At 48.0% G+C, this 15,913-nt stretch overlaps 1 protein-coding gene across 3 annotated transcripts in view; it reads left to right on the top strand.

Moving 5' to 3' along the window:
• The window catches only part of DOP1B (DOP1 leucine zipper like protein B), a 97,699-nt gene that overhangs the window by 18,234 nt on the left and 63,552 nt on the right, over window positions 1-15,913 (top strand). For all 3 annotated transcript variants that reach the window (XM_038766085.1, XM_038766084.1, XM_038766086.1), the window contains 8 exons: window positions 1,031-1,220; window positions 3,812-3,910; window positions 5,177-5,300; window positions 6,472-6,581; window positions 7,299-7,413; window positions 11,227-11,347; window positions 14,361-14,480; window positions 15,309-15,417. In XM_038766085.1, the coding sequence (XP_038622013.1) occupies window positions 1,031-1,220; window positions 3,812-3,910; window positions 5,177-5,300; window positions 6,472-6,581; window positions 7,299-7,413; window positions 11,227-11,347; window positions 14,361-14,480; window positions 15,309-15,417 (988 nt within the window). The remainder of the gene's footprint in view (window positions 1-1,030; window positions 1,221-3,811; window positions 3,911-5,176; window positions 5,301-6,471; window positions 6,582-7,298; window positions 7,414-11,226; window positions 11,348-14,360; window positions 14,481-15,308; window positions 15,418-15,913) is intronic.

Here is a 15,913-nt window from a genome sequence, read left to right as displayed (position 1 = left end):
ACTATGTGCAGAGCACTGTACTAAGCGCTTGGGAAGTACAAATTGGCAACACATAGAGACAGTCCCTACCCAACAGTGGGCTCACAGTCTAAAAGGGGGAGACAGAGAACAGAACCAAACATACCAACAAAATAAAATAAATAGGATAGAAATGTACAAGTAAAATAAATAAATAAATAAATAGAGTAATAAATATGTACAACCATATATACATATATACAGGTGCTGTGGGGAAGGGAAGGAGGTAAGATGGGGGAATGGAGAGGGGGACGAGGAGGAGAGGAAGGGAGAGGCTCCATCCGAGGGAGCCGCAGTGCCCGGGGTTGGGGAAGGAGTCGGGATCCTGATCCCTCCCCTTTCACCTCCCGGTGGTCTGTAAGATGCTTCTTGCGGGAATCCTCGGGAGGGAGTGGGTAGGATGGAGGAATGCCAGCTAGTGGAAAAGAGCACAGGGCTTGGACCGGGGGTGGTCAAGAGGCCCGGGCTCTGCCACTTCCCTGCCTTGGGCGAGTCGCTTGGCTTGGGAAGCAGCGTGGCTCAATGGAAAGAGCCCGGGCTTTGGAGTCAGAGGGCATGGGTTCAAATCAACTGTCAGCTCTGTGACTTCAGGCAAGTCACTTCAATCAATCAATCAATCAATCGTATTTATTGAGTGCTTACTGTGTGCAGAGCACTGGACTAAGTGCTTGGGAAGTACAAGTTGGCAACATATAGAGACAGTCCCTACCCAACAGTGGGCTCACAGTCTAAAAGGGGGAGACAGAGAACAAAACCAAACTAACAAAATAAAATAAATAGAATAGATATGTACAAGTAAAATAAATAGAGTAATAAATATGTACAAACATATATACATATACACAGGTGCTGTGGAGAAGGGAAGGAGGGAAGATGGGGGGATGGAGAGGGGGACGAGGGGGAGAGGAAGGAAGGGGACAACAATGGGCTCACAGTCTAGATGGGAGGTGGGAGAAGAATGGAAGAATTAGTGCTTTGAGCTAAAAACCCCAATGTTTTTTGGTCCTCGCAGGACGGACACCTTGCTCCTGAGGCTGTCGCAGGTTGTCGGCAAGGAGGTGTTCTACTCGGCGCTGTGGGGCAGCGTGCTGCTCAGCCCTGCCGTCCGCCTCCCGGCCTCCCTCTTCGTCGTCACTCACATCAACCGAGACCTGTCCGGGAGGGAGCAGAGGCACATGCTGGGGACCGATTTCCCCCTCACGGTGAGTCCCTCACCTCAACCTGGGCGAGCAGAAGCAGCGTGGCTTAGCGGAAAGAGCCCGGGCGTGGGAGTCGGGGGTCGTGGGTTCTAATCCCCGCTCCGCCGCTTAATAATGATGGCATTTGTTAGGCGCTTACTATGTGCAAAGCACTGTTCTAAGCGCTGGGAGGGATACAGCGTGATCAGGTTGTCCCACGTGGGGCTCACAGTCTTCATCCCCATTTTTACAGATGAGGGAACTGAGGCCCAGACGGGGCAGGAAGGTGCCATGACTAGGAAACTTCCCCAGACCGTATTCATTCATTCAGTCAGTCATATTTATTGAGCGCTTACTGTGTGCAGAGCAGACAGCGCTTACTGTGTGCAGTCTTCATCCCCATTTTTACAGATGAGGTAACTGAGGCTCAGAGAGGTGAAGTGGCTTGCCCGAGGTCACACAGCAGACGTGTGGTGGAGCCGGGATTCGGCTTGTCAGCCGTGTGACTTTGGGCAAGTCACTTCACTTCTCTGGCCCTCACTTCCCTCATCTGGAAAATGGGGATGAAGACTGTGAGCCCCACGTGGGACAACCTGATGACCTTGTATCTACCCCAGTGCTTAGAACAGTGCTTGGCACATAGTAAGTGCTTAACGAATACCACCATTATTATCATTATAATTAATCCCGGCTCCCCGTCTTGCCCGCCGTGTGACTTGGGACGAGTCACGCTAAACTTCTCTGGGCCTTAGTTCCCTCATTTGTAAAAAGGGGATTCAATACCTGTTCTCCCTCCCCCTCAGACTGTGAGCCCCAGATTGGACAGGGACTGTGTCTGACCCGATCATCTTGTCTCCATCACACCACCTAATACAGTGCTTGGGCCATAGTAAGTGCTTAGCAAATACAACTTCTATGATTAGCAGTAGTAGTATTAAGCATTTTCTATGGGCACCGCTGGGCAAGAATGCTGAAGTGAGAATTGGACATAGTTCCTTGTGCTCACGGGCCTCGCGATCTAAAATAGGGACTCTAATTTGATTATCCTGTATCGACTTCAGTGCGTAGCCCTGTCACAAACTCACGGGGAGACCCACGCTGGATCAGGACAGTGCTCAGCGCTTAGAACAGTGCTTTGCACGTAGTAAGCGCTTAATAAATGCCATCATTATTATTATTAGGAGGGCAGGCGGTAAGCAGCTTGAGCCGGATGCCGTATTCCTCCTCGACGATTATTCAATTTCTGCCGTTGCCAAATAGCCCTTTCCCCCAGAGGAGCTGGGAGCCCTTCAGGCTCAGCTGGTGTCCGGGAGGAAGGGAAAGGGAGAGGGGGCGGAAGGAGAAATGAAATCACTCTCCGAAGCTTCAGCTGTTGCCTCGTCCTCACTCATCTGTAGCCGGGTGACCCGAGTCCCTCCCACTGAACCTCTGGGCTCCCCGTTTCTCTCCCTCCCACCTCACATTCATTCATTGTCATATTTATTGAGCACTTACTGTGTGCAGAGCACTGGACTAAGCGCTTGGAAAGTGCAATTGAAATACAAGTACAACCACATTCCCAGGTGAAGGGGAGATGTGAGCTAAAGGGGCAAGTCCAAATGTTTTCTTGCCTCTGCGGGGAGCGGTGATATTGTCATTTGCAGCCCTTTTTGGTCCGTGACCAGCAGCCTCCTGGGAAAGAGATGATGATGGCATTTATTAAGCGCTTACTATGTGCAAAGCACTGTTCTAAGCGCTGGGGAGGTTACAAGGTGATCAGGTTCATTCATTCATTCAGTCGTATTTATTGAGTGCTTACCGTGTGCAGAGCACTGTACTAAGCTCTTGGGAAGTTCAAGTTGGCAACATATAGAGACGGTCCCTACCCAACAGTGGGCTCACAGGTTGTCCCACGGGGAGCTCACGGTCTTAACCCCCATTTTCCAGATGAGGTAACTGAGGCCCAGAGAAGTGAAGTGGCTTCCCCAAAGTCACACAGCTGACAATTGGCGGAGCCGGGATTTGAACCCAGGACCTCTGACTCCAAAGCCCGGGCTCTTTCCGCTGAGCCTCGCTGCTTCTCATGCAGGAGTGCTCCCCGATAAGGATGCCAGGGATACAGCAGCAAAGTAGCAGGTTCATTCATTCGTTCATTCATTCAATCGTGTTTATTGAGCACTTACTGTGTGCACTGTACTAAGCGCTTGGGAAGTACAACTTGGCAACATATAAGAGAAGCAGCGTGGCTCAGTGGAAAGAGCACGGGCTTGGGAGTCAGAGGTCAGGGGTTTGAATTCCGGCTCCGCCACTTATCAGCTGTGTGACTTTGGGCAAGTCACTTAACTTCTCTCTGCCTCAGTTACCTCATCTGTAAAATGGGGATTAAGATTGTGAGCCCGCCGTGGGACAACCTGATCACCTTGTATCCCCCCAGCACTTAGAACAGTGCTTTGCACATAGTAAGCGCTTAATAAATGCCATCATTATTATTATTATTATTATTATATAGAGACAGTCCCTATCCAACAGGGTTCCTTCCCCTTTCCTGATTCACACCCAAGCCACCCTCAGGGGTCTCTCTGCGCCCGCGTGTCTCCAGAAATTCGGCGTGACAGGGTCATTCGTTCTTCTTTCAGGTCAAATCTCTGTGTACATCAGTATTGGACTCCAATGTCCTGGTGCAGAGGAACAACCTGGAAGTGATCCTTTTCTTTTTCCCGTTCTACACGTGTCTGGTGAGTCACTCGACATGCCAGGGGAAGCGGTCAGTCAGGGCAGGGGTCACTCTGTCCCAAGAGCGTATTGCCGCCGCAACCCCGTAGAGATTCCACCTTTCTGACTTGAAACTAAAGCTTATTCCCAATCTCAGACCGGGATTCCTCTTGGGAAGCCGGCGGGAGTTGAGGGGGAGGAGTGGATTGTCGGGCAGATAATCTTTTAGTTTTTAGTTTAATAGTTTTTGAGAGGGCCGGAGAAGCAGCGCAGCCTCGTGGAAAGAGCCCGGGTCCGGGAGCTGGAAGACCCGGGTTTTAATCCTGGCTCTGCTCTGTGACTTTGGGCAAGTCACATAACCGCTCTGTACCTCAGTTTCCTCACCTGGAAAATGGAGATTCAATACCTGTTGTCCTTCCTACTTGGACCGTGAGCACCAGGTGGCTCAGGGACCTGTATATATGAATATATACCTGTATATATGTTTGTAATAACAATAATAATAACAATAATAATAATGATGGCATTTGTTAAGCGCTTACTATGTGCAAAGCACTGTTCTAAGCGCTGGGGGGGATACAAGGTGATCAGGTTGTCCTGCGTGGGGCTCACAGTCATCATCCCCATTTTACAGATGAGGTAACTGAGGCTCCGAGAAGTTAAGTGACTTGCCCAAGGTCACACAGCAGACATGTGGTGGAGCCAGAATTCAAACCCATGACCTCTGACTCCAAAGCCCGTGCTCTTTCCACGCTGCTTCTCTTACATACATATTCTTTATGTATGTACATTTACATACATATTCTTTACATACATATTCTTCTCTTTGTACATATTTATCACTCTATTTTACTTGTACATATTTATTCTATTTATTTTCTTTTGTCAATATGTTCATATGTTTTGTTTCATTGTCTTTCTCCCCCTACTAGACTGTGAGCCCGCTGTTGGGAAGGGACCGTCTCTGTGGGTTGCCAACTTGTACTTCCCAAGCGCTTAGTACAGTGCCCTGCAGACAGTAAGCGCTAAGTAACTGTTGCCAACTTGTACTTCCCAAGCGCTTAGTACAGTGCTCTGCACACAGTAAGCGCTCAATAAATACGATTGATTGATTGAGACTGAATGAATGATCTTATATCGACCCAGGTTGCTTGGCCCACAGTAAGTGTTTAGCAAATACCCCCACAATTATTATTATTCTGCAGTTCCGTCCGCTTCTGGAGGGGACGGGTCAGTTCTCCAATCTGTCATTGGGTACCAACGGCCTGGTTTTTTCATCCCTTTGCCAGGACGCCAGGGAAAGTGCCGTTCCGCTGTCGAGGGCCGACCTGATCCACATCGTCTCGGCAGCCGTCCAGACCCTGTTGAGGAGAGACATGTCCCTGAATCGAAGACTGTACGCCTGGCTGCTAGGTACCGCAGAGCGACGGAATGAGACGGCCTCAAACGTCACGGGGGGCCCCGTTCCGATTTTTGGAATCGCTTGCACCGGCGGGAGCGAATTCCACGTTGGGTCCTTGGGAAAGTGCGGTTTTCCAGAGGAGAAGACGAGTGCTTTGGCTCATCAGCGATCAGTACTGCCCTGGGGTTGCGGGAGGATTTTGGGACCAATAAAAGCTTCAGAGGCTGCTGGACAGTAGGATCCGAGCATTCCTAGGTCCCCCCCACCCCCCAACATCTTCAAAGCAAGGGGCCAGCCCCCTATTTCAATTTAATTTGATTTTAAGCTTAATTTCCCGTATCTTCCGGGGGCCCAAGCTAAAGGACTAATTGATTGTACGGTAGCTTTAGATAAGACCCCTTTGTCCTGGGTTACCCAGAAAAACGGTTGCCAAAAAGCTGAAGGCTTCCTTCGAAAGATGCCGACTGTTACCTGAGAAGCAGCGTGGCTCAGTGGAAAGAGCCCGGGCTTTGGAGTCAGAGGTCGCGGGTTCAAGTCCCGGCTCTGCCAACTGGCAGCTGTGTGACTTTGGGCAAGTCACTTCACTTCTCTGGGCCTCAGTTCCCTCATCTGGAAAATGGGGATTAAGACTGTGAGCCCCCGTGGGACAACCTGATCACCTTGTAACCTCCCCAGCGCTTAGAACAGTGCTTTGCACATAGTAAGCGCTTAACAAATGCCATCATTATTAAGACCCCTTTGTCCTGGGTCACCCAGAAAAACGGTTGCCAAAAAGCTGAAGCCTTCCGTCGAAAGATGCTACCAGTTACCTGAGAAGCAGCGTGGCTCAGTGGAAAGAGCCCGGGCTTTGGAGTCAGAGGTCACGGGTTCAAATCCCGGCTCCGCCAACTGGCAGCTGTGTGACTTTGGGCAAGTCACTTCACTTCTCTGGGCCTCAGTTCCCTCATCTGGAAAATGGGGATTAAGGCTGTGAGCCCCCCTTGGGACAACCTGATCCCCAGCGCTTAGAACAGTGCTTTGCACAGAGTAAGCGCTTAATAAATGCCATCATTGTTGTGATTATTATTACCTCTCTGTGCAGCAGTAGAAGAGATCAGGGTCTGCATCTGTTTTGCTGGTTGTGGAAAATGTCTGAAGACTTTGGGCCCATCCAACTGAGGGTAACTTTTCATTTCCTCGCAGGCTCTGACATCAAAGGAAACATTCTGGTGCCTGAATCCAAGATCTCAGAGTCCTATGAGGACCAGTGTGGCTACTTTTTTGAGAAATACTCCAAAGACCTTCTAGTTGAGGTAGGGGGGTTTCTCTGCTTAAGTTCTCCGGACGCTCCGGTCGGTCCGGGGGTGACATTCCTGGATCTTAACCGATCAGCAGCAGGTATTGTGGGTACTGTTCTAGACTGTGAGCCCATTGTTGGGTCGGGACCGTCTCTATTTGTTGCCAACTTGTACTTCCCAAGCGCTTACTACAGTGTTGTGCACACAGTAAGCGCTCAAAAAATACGATTGAATGCATGAATACCCTTGGGTCAGGCCTTTGGGATCATGGCTTATTTGGCTCGTCCTTTGAGGGGTGGCCCGATGGAAAGATTTGGGAGTCAGGGCCAGCTTTTCCTGTGGGCTGCTGGGTGACCTCGTGCCAGCCTCTTAACCTCTCTGGGCCTCGGTTTCCTCTACTAATACTCGCCTCTCCCAACCTCAAAGGGAAGTTGTGGAGACAAAACGAGATGGGTCATGTGAAGGCGCTTTGGTAAAACGCGAAAGAGCCCTACAGATTCAAGGCGTTTCGATTTGAGTGCATGTGACTTGACGCGAGTGTTGTGTTGCCAACTTGAACTTCCCAAGCGCTTAGCACAGTGCTCCGCACACAGTAAGCGCTCAATAAATACGATCGATTGACTGATGGATTGATGTGACTGCATTTGAAAGCAAGGAGGATGGGGCAGACATCGAAACCGAGTCTTTAAAATGGGGGGGCAGGCGTTTTCATGCGTTGCTTTTGTTTACTAGGGCTTGATTGAAATTCTGCGACAGAAGTTCCCAGATGCTGATTCGGAAGAACGCCATCACGCCTATCTGAAACCCTTCCGGATCCTAGTCTGCCTCCTGGACAAACCAGAGATAGGTAATGTGGGCAGATTGTTCCGAAGGTCCAAGAGGGTTTGGAGGTGAATAGATACAATGCCCATCGTGCACAGCCCCGGCTTAAGCAAAGCTCTTAGTACAGTGCTCTGCATGCAGGAAGCGCTCAGTAAATACGATTGAATGAATGAATGAACACAGCCTGGCAAACTGGCCACTGAGAGGCCACATGGCTTCACTGGTTCTAGACTGTGAGCCCGCTGTTGGGTAGGGACCATCTCTATATGTTGCCAACTTGTACTTCCCAAGCGCTTAGTACAGTGCTCTGCACAAAATAAGCGCTCAATAAATACGATTGAATGAATGAATGAATGAGTGAATGGGGCCTAGGTTACAGAACTTGCCTGAAAATCACTGGCAATTTATAATAGTAATAACAACGATAATAACTGTGGCATTGGATACGTTGGCTTAGTAGAAAGAACATGAATTTGGAAGTCAGAGACCCTGGATTCTAATCCCAGCTCTGCCGCTTTCCCATTAGAAGTAGTGTGGCTCAGTGGAAAGAGCCCGGGCTTGGGAATCAGAGGTCATGGGTTTGAATCCCGGCTCCGCCACTTGTCAGCTGGGTGACTTTGGGCGAGTCACTTCACTTCTCTGGGCCTCAGTTCCCTCATCTGGAAAATGGGGATTAAGACTGTGAGCCCCATGCGGGACAACCATAGAGAAGCAGCGTGGCTCAGCGGAAAGAGCCTGGGCTTTGGAGTCAGAGGTCATGAGTTCAAACCCCGGCTCTGCCAATTGTCAGCTGTGTGACTCTGGGCGAGCCACTTCACTTCTCTGGGCCTCAGTTCCCTTATCTGTAAAATGGGGATTAAGACTGTGAGCCCCCGGCGGGACAACCTGATCACCTTGTAACCTCCCCAGCACTTAGAACAGTGCTTTGCACATAGTAAGCGCTTAATAAATGCCATTCTTATTATATTATAATTATCACCTTGTATCCCCCCAGCGCTTAGAACAGTGCTTTGCACATAGTAAGCGCTTAACAAATACCGTCATTATTATTATTATGGAATTCTTGGGCAAGTCACTTAACTTCTCTGGGGTTCAGTTTCTTCATTGGTAAAATATGTATATTTTATATATAGGTATAGGATGATGATGATGGCATTTATTAAGTGCTTACTATGTGCAAAGCACTGTTCTAAGCGCTGGGTGGATACAAGCTGATCAGGTTGTCCCACGTGGGGCTCACAGTCTTAATCCCCATTTTACAGATGAGGGAACTGAGGCACAGAGTAGTTAAGTGACTTGACCAAAGCTGGAATTTGAACCCATGACCTCTGACTCCAAAGCCCGGGCTCTTTCCACTGAGCCCCGCTGCTTCTCTTGTTTGTATATGTTTGTATGTATTTATTACTCTATTTTATTTGTACATATTCTATTTATTTTATCTTGTTAATATGCTTTGTTCTGTCCTCTGCCTCCCCCTTCTAGACTGTGAGCCCGCTGTTTGTACTTATTTATTACTCTATTTATTTGATTTGTACATATTCTATTTATTTTATCCTGTTAATATGTTTTGTTCTGTCCTCTGCCTCCCCCTTCTAGACTGTGAACCCGCTGTTTGTATGTATTTATTACTCTATTTTTTTTGTACATATTCTATTTATTTTATCTTGTTAATATGTTTTGGTCTGTCCTCTGCCTCCCCCTTCTAGACTGTGAGCCTGCTGCTTGTACGTATTTATTACTCTATGTATTTTATTTGTACATATTCTATTTATTTTATCTTGTTAATATGTTTTGTTCTGTCCTCTGCCTCCCCCTTCTAGACTGTGAGCCCGCCATTTGTACATATTTATTACTCTATTTATTTTATTTGTATGTATTCTATTTATTTTATCTTGTTAATATGTTTGGTTCTGTCCTCTGCCTCCCCCTTCTAGACTGCCATTATTATTATTATTATTAGAGAGCAAACCAAAACATAGTAACAAAATAAAATAAATAGAATAAATATGTACTAATAAAATAATTAAATAAATAGAGCAATAAATACATACAAACATATATACAGTCTTCTAGACTGTGAGCCCACTGTTGGGTAGGGACCGTCTCTATGTGCTGCCAAATTGTACTTCCCAAGCGCTTAGTCCAGTGCTCTGCACACAGTAAGCGCTCAATAAATACGATTGGATGAATGAATGAGCCCGCTGTCTGTACGTATTTATTACTCTATTTTATTTGTACATATTCTATTTATTTTATCCTGTTAATATGTTTTGTTCTGTCCTCTGCCTCCCCCTTCTAGACTGTGAGCCCGCTGTCGGGTAGGGACCGTCTCTCTATGTGGCCCACATGGACTTCCCAAGTGCTCTGCCTGCAGTAAGCGCTCAATAAATAGGATTGAGTGAATGAATGAGTGGATAAAATGGGGGTACCCTCTCAGGATAGCACCTGAAGACTTTCCAGAACTCTACCAGTCTCAGCTAATCAATCAATCAATCAATCGTATTTATTGAGCGCTTACTGTGTGCGGAGCACTGTACTAAGCCCTTGGGAAGTACAAGTTGGCAACATACAGAGACGGTCCCTACCCAACAGCGGGCTCACAGTCTAGAAGACTGTATATATGTTTGTACGTATTTATTACTCTAATTATTTTATTTGTACATATTTATTCTATTTATTTTATTTTGTTAATATGTTTTGGTTTGTTCTCTAATAATAATAGTAATAATAATGGCAGTCTAGAAGGGGGAGGCAGAGGACAGAACCAAACATATTAACAAGATAAAATAAATAGAATACGTACAAATAAAATAAATAGAGTAATAAATACGTACTAACGGCAGTCTAGAAGGGGGAGGCAGAGGACAGAACAAAACATATTAACAAGATAAAATAAATAGAATAGATACGTACAAGTAAAATAAGGGAGAGTCAAGCAGAGGAATATCCATTCCATTCCTAGCTGGGGAAAGTTGAGTCTCCGCCCTCGACCGTCTCCCCCACTGCACAGCACAGGAGAGTTTTGACTTGTGGCAAGTGACGGGGGCCAGTGAGTGGAAGGGCGTCTACTACAAGTCACAACTCCCCTGTGCCGGGCAGCGGCGGCCGGGGAGACAGTCGAGGGCGGAGACTCGAGTTTAGAGAAGCAGCGTGGCTCAGTGGAAAGAGCCCGGGCTTTGGAGTCAGACGTCATGGGTTCAAATCCCGGCTCCACCAGCTGTCAGCCGTGTGACTTTGGGCGAGTCACTTCACTTCTCTGGGCCTCAGTTACCTCATCTGGAAAATGGGGATTAAGACCATGAGCCCCCCCATGGGACAACCTGATCACCTTGTAACCTCCCCAGCGCTTAGAACAGTGCTTTGCACATAGTAAGCGCTTAACAAATACCATCATTATTATTTATTTATTTATTTATTTTATTTGTGCACATTTATTCTACTGCTTTTATTTTGTTAATATGTTTTGCTTTGTTGCCCGTCTCCCCCTTCTAGACTGTGAGCCCGCTGTTGGGCGGGGACCGTCTCTAGATGTTGCCAACTTGGACTTCCCAAGCGCTTAGTACGGTGCTCCGCACACAGTAAGCGCTCAATGAATACGATCGAATGAATGAATGGGTGAAATATCAGCTTTTCCCTCTTCGGCTAATGTATTCCTCCTCCTCCGCACCCCACCAAGGCAAGGGCATTCACGGGGCACTGAAGAACCCAGAATACATTGCTGAAACACATGCTTCCCACACAACTAACTAGACGTCGGAGGGGGTCGCCATTCACTGTTGGAAAATCTGGCCAGGCTGGTTGGTGGGGTGACTCGGTTTATCTCCTTTTTGCCTCGCAGGGCCTCAGGTGGTCGGAGACTTGTTCCTGGAAGTGATCAGAGCTTTCTACTCCTACTGCAGGGACGCCCTCGGCGCTGACCTACAGCTTAGCTACACCCAGAGCGGGAGTGTACTAAGCAGGTATGGCGCTCCAAAGTTCCTCCTACCTCATTTTCCCGGAGGGAAGTCTTCCCTCCCCATCCTTATCTCGTCTTTCTGCCTCCTTTAATCCCTTCGTCCCCCGCTTCTCACTTGTCACACGCTCTCCAGATGTCCAGCAGTGGTTTATATTGGCTGCTGACTGGATGCAGAGCACTGAACTAAGCGCTCGGGAGAATACAGTACCACCGGATAGGCAGACACGGTCCCCGTCTAGTGAGAGAAACAAGGAGACCCAAGTGACGTTACAGGGAGAGCTGGAAAAAGATTCCTTCAGCGTTCTGGTCAGAAGACCGCGAGCCCGTTGTGGCGGGGAACGTGTCTGTTGTTGTAGCCTACTCTCCCAAGTGTTTAGTACAGTGCTTTGCATTCATTCAATCGTATTTATTGAGCGCTTACTGTGTGCAGAGCACTGTACTAAGTGCTTGGGAGGTACAAGTCGGCAACATATAGAGACGGTCCCTACCCAACAGCGGGCTCACAGTCTAGAAGGGGGAGACAGACAACAAAACAAAACATATTCACCAAATAAAATAAATAGAATATGTACAAGTGCTTACTGTGTGCAATGCAGTGTTCCACGTGCTGGGGAGATTACAACCTGATCACCTTGTAACCTCCCCAGCGCTTAAAACAGTGCTTTGCACATGGTAAGCGCTTAATAAATGCCATCATTATTATTGTACAAGGTAATCAGGTTGTCCCCACATGGGGCTCACACTCTTAATCCCCATTTTGCAGATGAGGGAACTGAGGCCCAGACGGGGCAGGAAGGTGCCATGACTAGGAAACTTCCCCAAACCGTATTCATTCATTCATTCAATCGTATTTATTGAGTGCTTACTGTGTGCAGAGCACTGTACTAAGCGCTTGGGAGGTGCAAGTTGGCAACATCTGGAGACGGTCCCTACCCAACAGTGGGCTCACAGTCTAGACGGGGGAGACAGACAACAAAACAAAACATATTAACAAAATAAAATAAATAGAATGTGTACAAAAGCACCTACTTTGCACACAGTAAGCGCTCAATAAATACAACTGACTGAAGGAATGAATGAAGAAAAAGGCCGTGTAACGTCAGCTTGGGGAATCAAGTGGCCACTGCGTGCAGGATCCGGTCTCTGGGGACGGTGGGAGTTGGGAAATGAGATCTCTGCCCTCAGGGGACTTACGGTCTACTGGGGAAGACTGTCGTGATGGAAGCGTACCGTGAAAAGCTGACTGTTTTGTTCTCTGTGTCCCCCTTCTAGACTGTGAGCCCACTGTTGGGTAGGGACCGTCTCTATATGTTGCCAACTTGTACGTCCCAAGCGCTCAGTATACTGCTCTGCACACAGTAAGCGCTCGATAGCTACGATTGAATGAATGAAAAGCCAATTATTCCAACACAATCAACCAAAGCAAGACTAGATTGGATCACCAAACTGAATTGGCCATGGGTCTTTCTGAGAGCCCAACCAGAGCTCATCTGAACTCATCTAATGCCCGTCAAGTCAGATCATTGGCTTCCAACTGCAGTCACAACCAGGCGCAGAGACGCCCGTTGGTTTTTAGAGGGAAGTGGAGAACGAAGGATGGGTTAAGGTCTTTTCTGGAGCCAGGTAGTTTCGATTGAGGAAGAATTATGGAAGAGGTGAGTTTTGAGAAGACTTTTAAAGGGAAGGGGGTGGCCAAGGACACTGTTTTTCGTCAGGGGAAGGAAATAGTAGCTCAATCCGGAGAGAGGCAATTGTCTATCCTAGAGAGCAGTTGAGCCTGTCTGGTTAGATGTGAGCGTCCTTGGTGCCCAACCAATGACCCGCCTTTTTCAGTTGTGAAACCACCTCTTTCACCTGACCGCCCTTTCTTCCAGGTGAGTTGGCACTTGGCTGCAGGCCCAGAAGGGTTTCATGCTACTTGTTCTGCTCCGGACGTCCCGTCTGCCCTTGGTTAAATATAAACGTGCTGAGAGCTGCCTCTGCCTGAATGCTAACGATTACTCTTCCATCTTTAAAACCTTTTTAGAATAACAAAGGTTCTTCCTGCTTTTCTTAGAACAGGGACATGGGATGGAGAGCTGCCACAGCCTCCTGGCATTGGGTACCAAAGTCTGTGCCAGTGGCTGGGCCGATTTTTTGACCTCTTTATGTACCCACAACCCCACCCCCACCCCGCCTCCACCAGGTGTTTGTCCTGATCTCCCCTGCCACTCTTCCCCAAATTCTGGCTGGACACTGTTTCTTTTTTGGAGACTTGGGCTGCTGTACCGTGCCTTTCCCAAGCAGATCTTTCCAGGGCAATCCCCTCCCTTCCGCCAGCAACTCCAGAATTCCAACACTTGGGCCTCAGTGGTATTGTAGACGATGCTGCCGGTAGGATTGATTTCTGGGTGTGCATCTGTGGTCGAGGAAACCATTGCCGCGCTGGCTTCCATCCTCTGTACCTCCTTCCTTCAGGGTCTTGAGGAATGGAGGAGCTCTGTTAATTATTATTCTAGAGAAGCAGCATGGCTCAGTGGAAAGAGCCCAGGCTTTGGAGTCAGAGGTCATGGGTTCCAATCCCGGCTCCGCCAATTGTCAACTGTGTGACTTTGGGAAAGTCACTTCACTGCTCTGGGCCTCAGTGACCTCATCTGAAAAATGGGGATTAAGACTGTGAGCCCCCCGTGGGACAACCTGATCACCTTGTAACCTCCTCAGTGCTTAGAACAGTGCTTTGCACATAAGAAGCACTTAATAAATGCCGTTATTATTATTAATGGTAACCTGGTGATGGGAGGTGATGATCACCTGTCTTCCCCTTCTAGACTGTGAGCCCGTTGTTGGGTAGGGACTGTCTCTGTATGTTGCCAACTTGTGCTTCCCAAGTGCTTCATACAGTGCTCTGCGCACTGTAAGCACTCAATAAATACGGTTGAATGAATGATGGGAGAAGAGTAGAAATGTTGGAACAGAAACAGGCTGGCTGTTTTCTTAGCTTCCTTACCCATCTATTCCTTTACCATGCCCCACTCCAGTGCAATCAAAGAGAACCGAAATGCCTCCGAGATTGTAAAAACAGTGAATTTGCTGATCACGTCCTTGAGTTCCGACTTCCTCTGGGACTACATGACAAGATGCTTTGAAGACTGCCTCAGGTAATTGTCTAGTTGCTGCCATGGGGAGATTTTGCCAAAGTGAAACCCATTGTGATTGGCTCTGGGCACATTCCGGGAAGTCTGGGTGGAAAGCAGAATTCCCGCTCATGGAATAGATGCTGTTTAGGATGATAAATGGAATTCCTGTGGGTTTTCCGATCTGGAAGCTGGCCCGGCCCGAGAAGAGCTGGGGAGCAGTGCTCTCGCGTCTCAAGTTACTCCAAGTGGATTTAAGGTAGCCACAGGAGCCTCAAGGAGGGAAAAACGAATCTGCTTGAGAGCCAGTTAGTAACTAGGGTATTTAATGAGCACCAACTCTATGTAGAGTGCCAGCCTAAGTGCTCAGGAGTCTAGGCGGATGTGAACCTTGCCTTCAGGAACCTTACAACCCCGTAGTAACCTGGACCAGTAACCCAAAGTTCCCTCGAATTGCTAGGCTGTCCTTCCTGTACTAAAAATGGTATTTACTGTAGGCTACGATAAATTCTAGGTACACTGGGTGCAAAGCACTGTGCTAAGCAGATGGGAGGTGCTCTTGGTCTTGGTCTCTTGGTCTCTATTTCGGTCTAAATGAAACCTATCGGATGAATATAGGACAAGGGGCTCACCTTTAAAACAGATTGCTAGTTGCATCCCTCCTTCGTATGAAAGTAGAAGAATCCCAGGTGACGATGGAAGGCTGGTAAACTCTGGCTGAGACGGTCGAATTGTCAGAACTGCAGAATTTCTGTAATGCTGGACACGGAAAGGCGAGTCTTGAGAGAGAATGAAACAATACAAACAGTATAAAGCACGTTGTTGTCTCTCTTCTTTCCCGTCACGTGGCAGAAGTAAATCCACGAAATTGAGGTACCCCATTGCGAAGAACGTTAGTCCGCCACCGACGATTTCCGAACTCTGCACTCTGCTCGTGTTCCTTCTTGACGTTCTTCCCCTGGTAAAGCATTTCTCCTCTTTCACGTAAATGTCAAGATCCAAGAACCCCAGTATCCCTCAACTTCCCTTTTCGGTCGAAAAGGGCCTTTTGACATGATTGTATGGACACGTGACCCTTCAGGCTCTAGCAGTAGCATTTATTGATGGTTCGCTGTAATCAGATGGACTGAGCACTTGGGAGATGAAACGGAAATCCAAGACGTGGTCCCTGCCCACAAGGAGGTTACCCTCTAATGGGGGAAGGTAGACATAAAAGTATCTGTAAGAGACGAATATTTGATATGCAGTTGCATATGTACAAAAGTGCTGAGTATAAGTAGGTATATAGATGCTAGAGTTGACTTTTGGCTCTGTATGAGTTGGGGTGATGGAAGTTCCTCCGGGGAGGGCTTTGAATGTGGGGAGATGTGGGCTGTCGAATAGGGGAAGGGAAGGAATTCCAGGCTGGGAAAACGACACGAGCGAAGGGACAGAGCTGGAAAAGTTGAGAGCGAGAT

Source organism: Tachyglossus aculeatus, chromosome 24 (genome assembly GCF_015852505.1).
Source record: "Tachyglossus aculeatus isolate mTacAcu1 chromosome 24, mTacAcu1.pri, whole genome shotgun sequence".
NCBI classification, from domain to species: Eukaryota; Metazoa; Chordata; class Mammalia; order Monotremata; family Tachyglossidae; genus Tachyglossus; species Tachyglossus aculeatus.
This window is presented reverse-complemented; position numbering and strand designations above follow the sequence as displayed.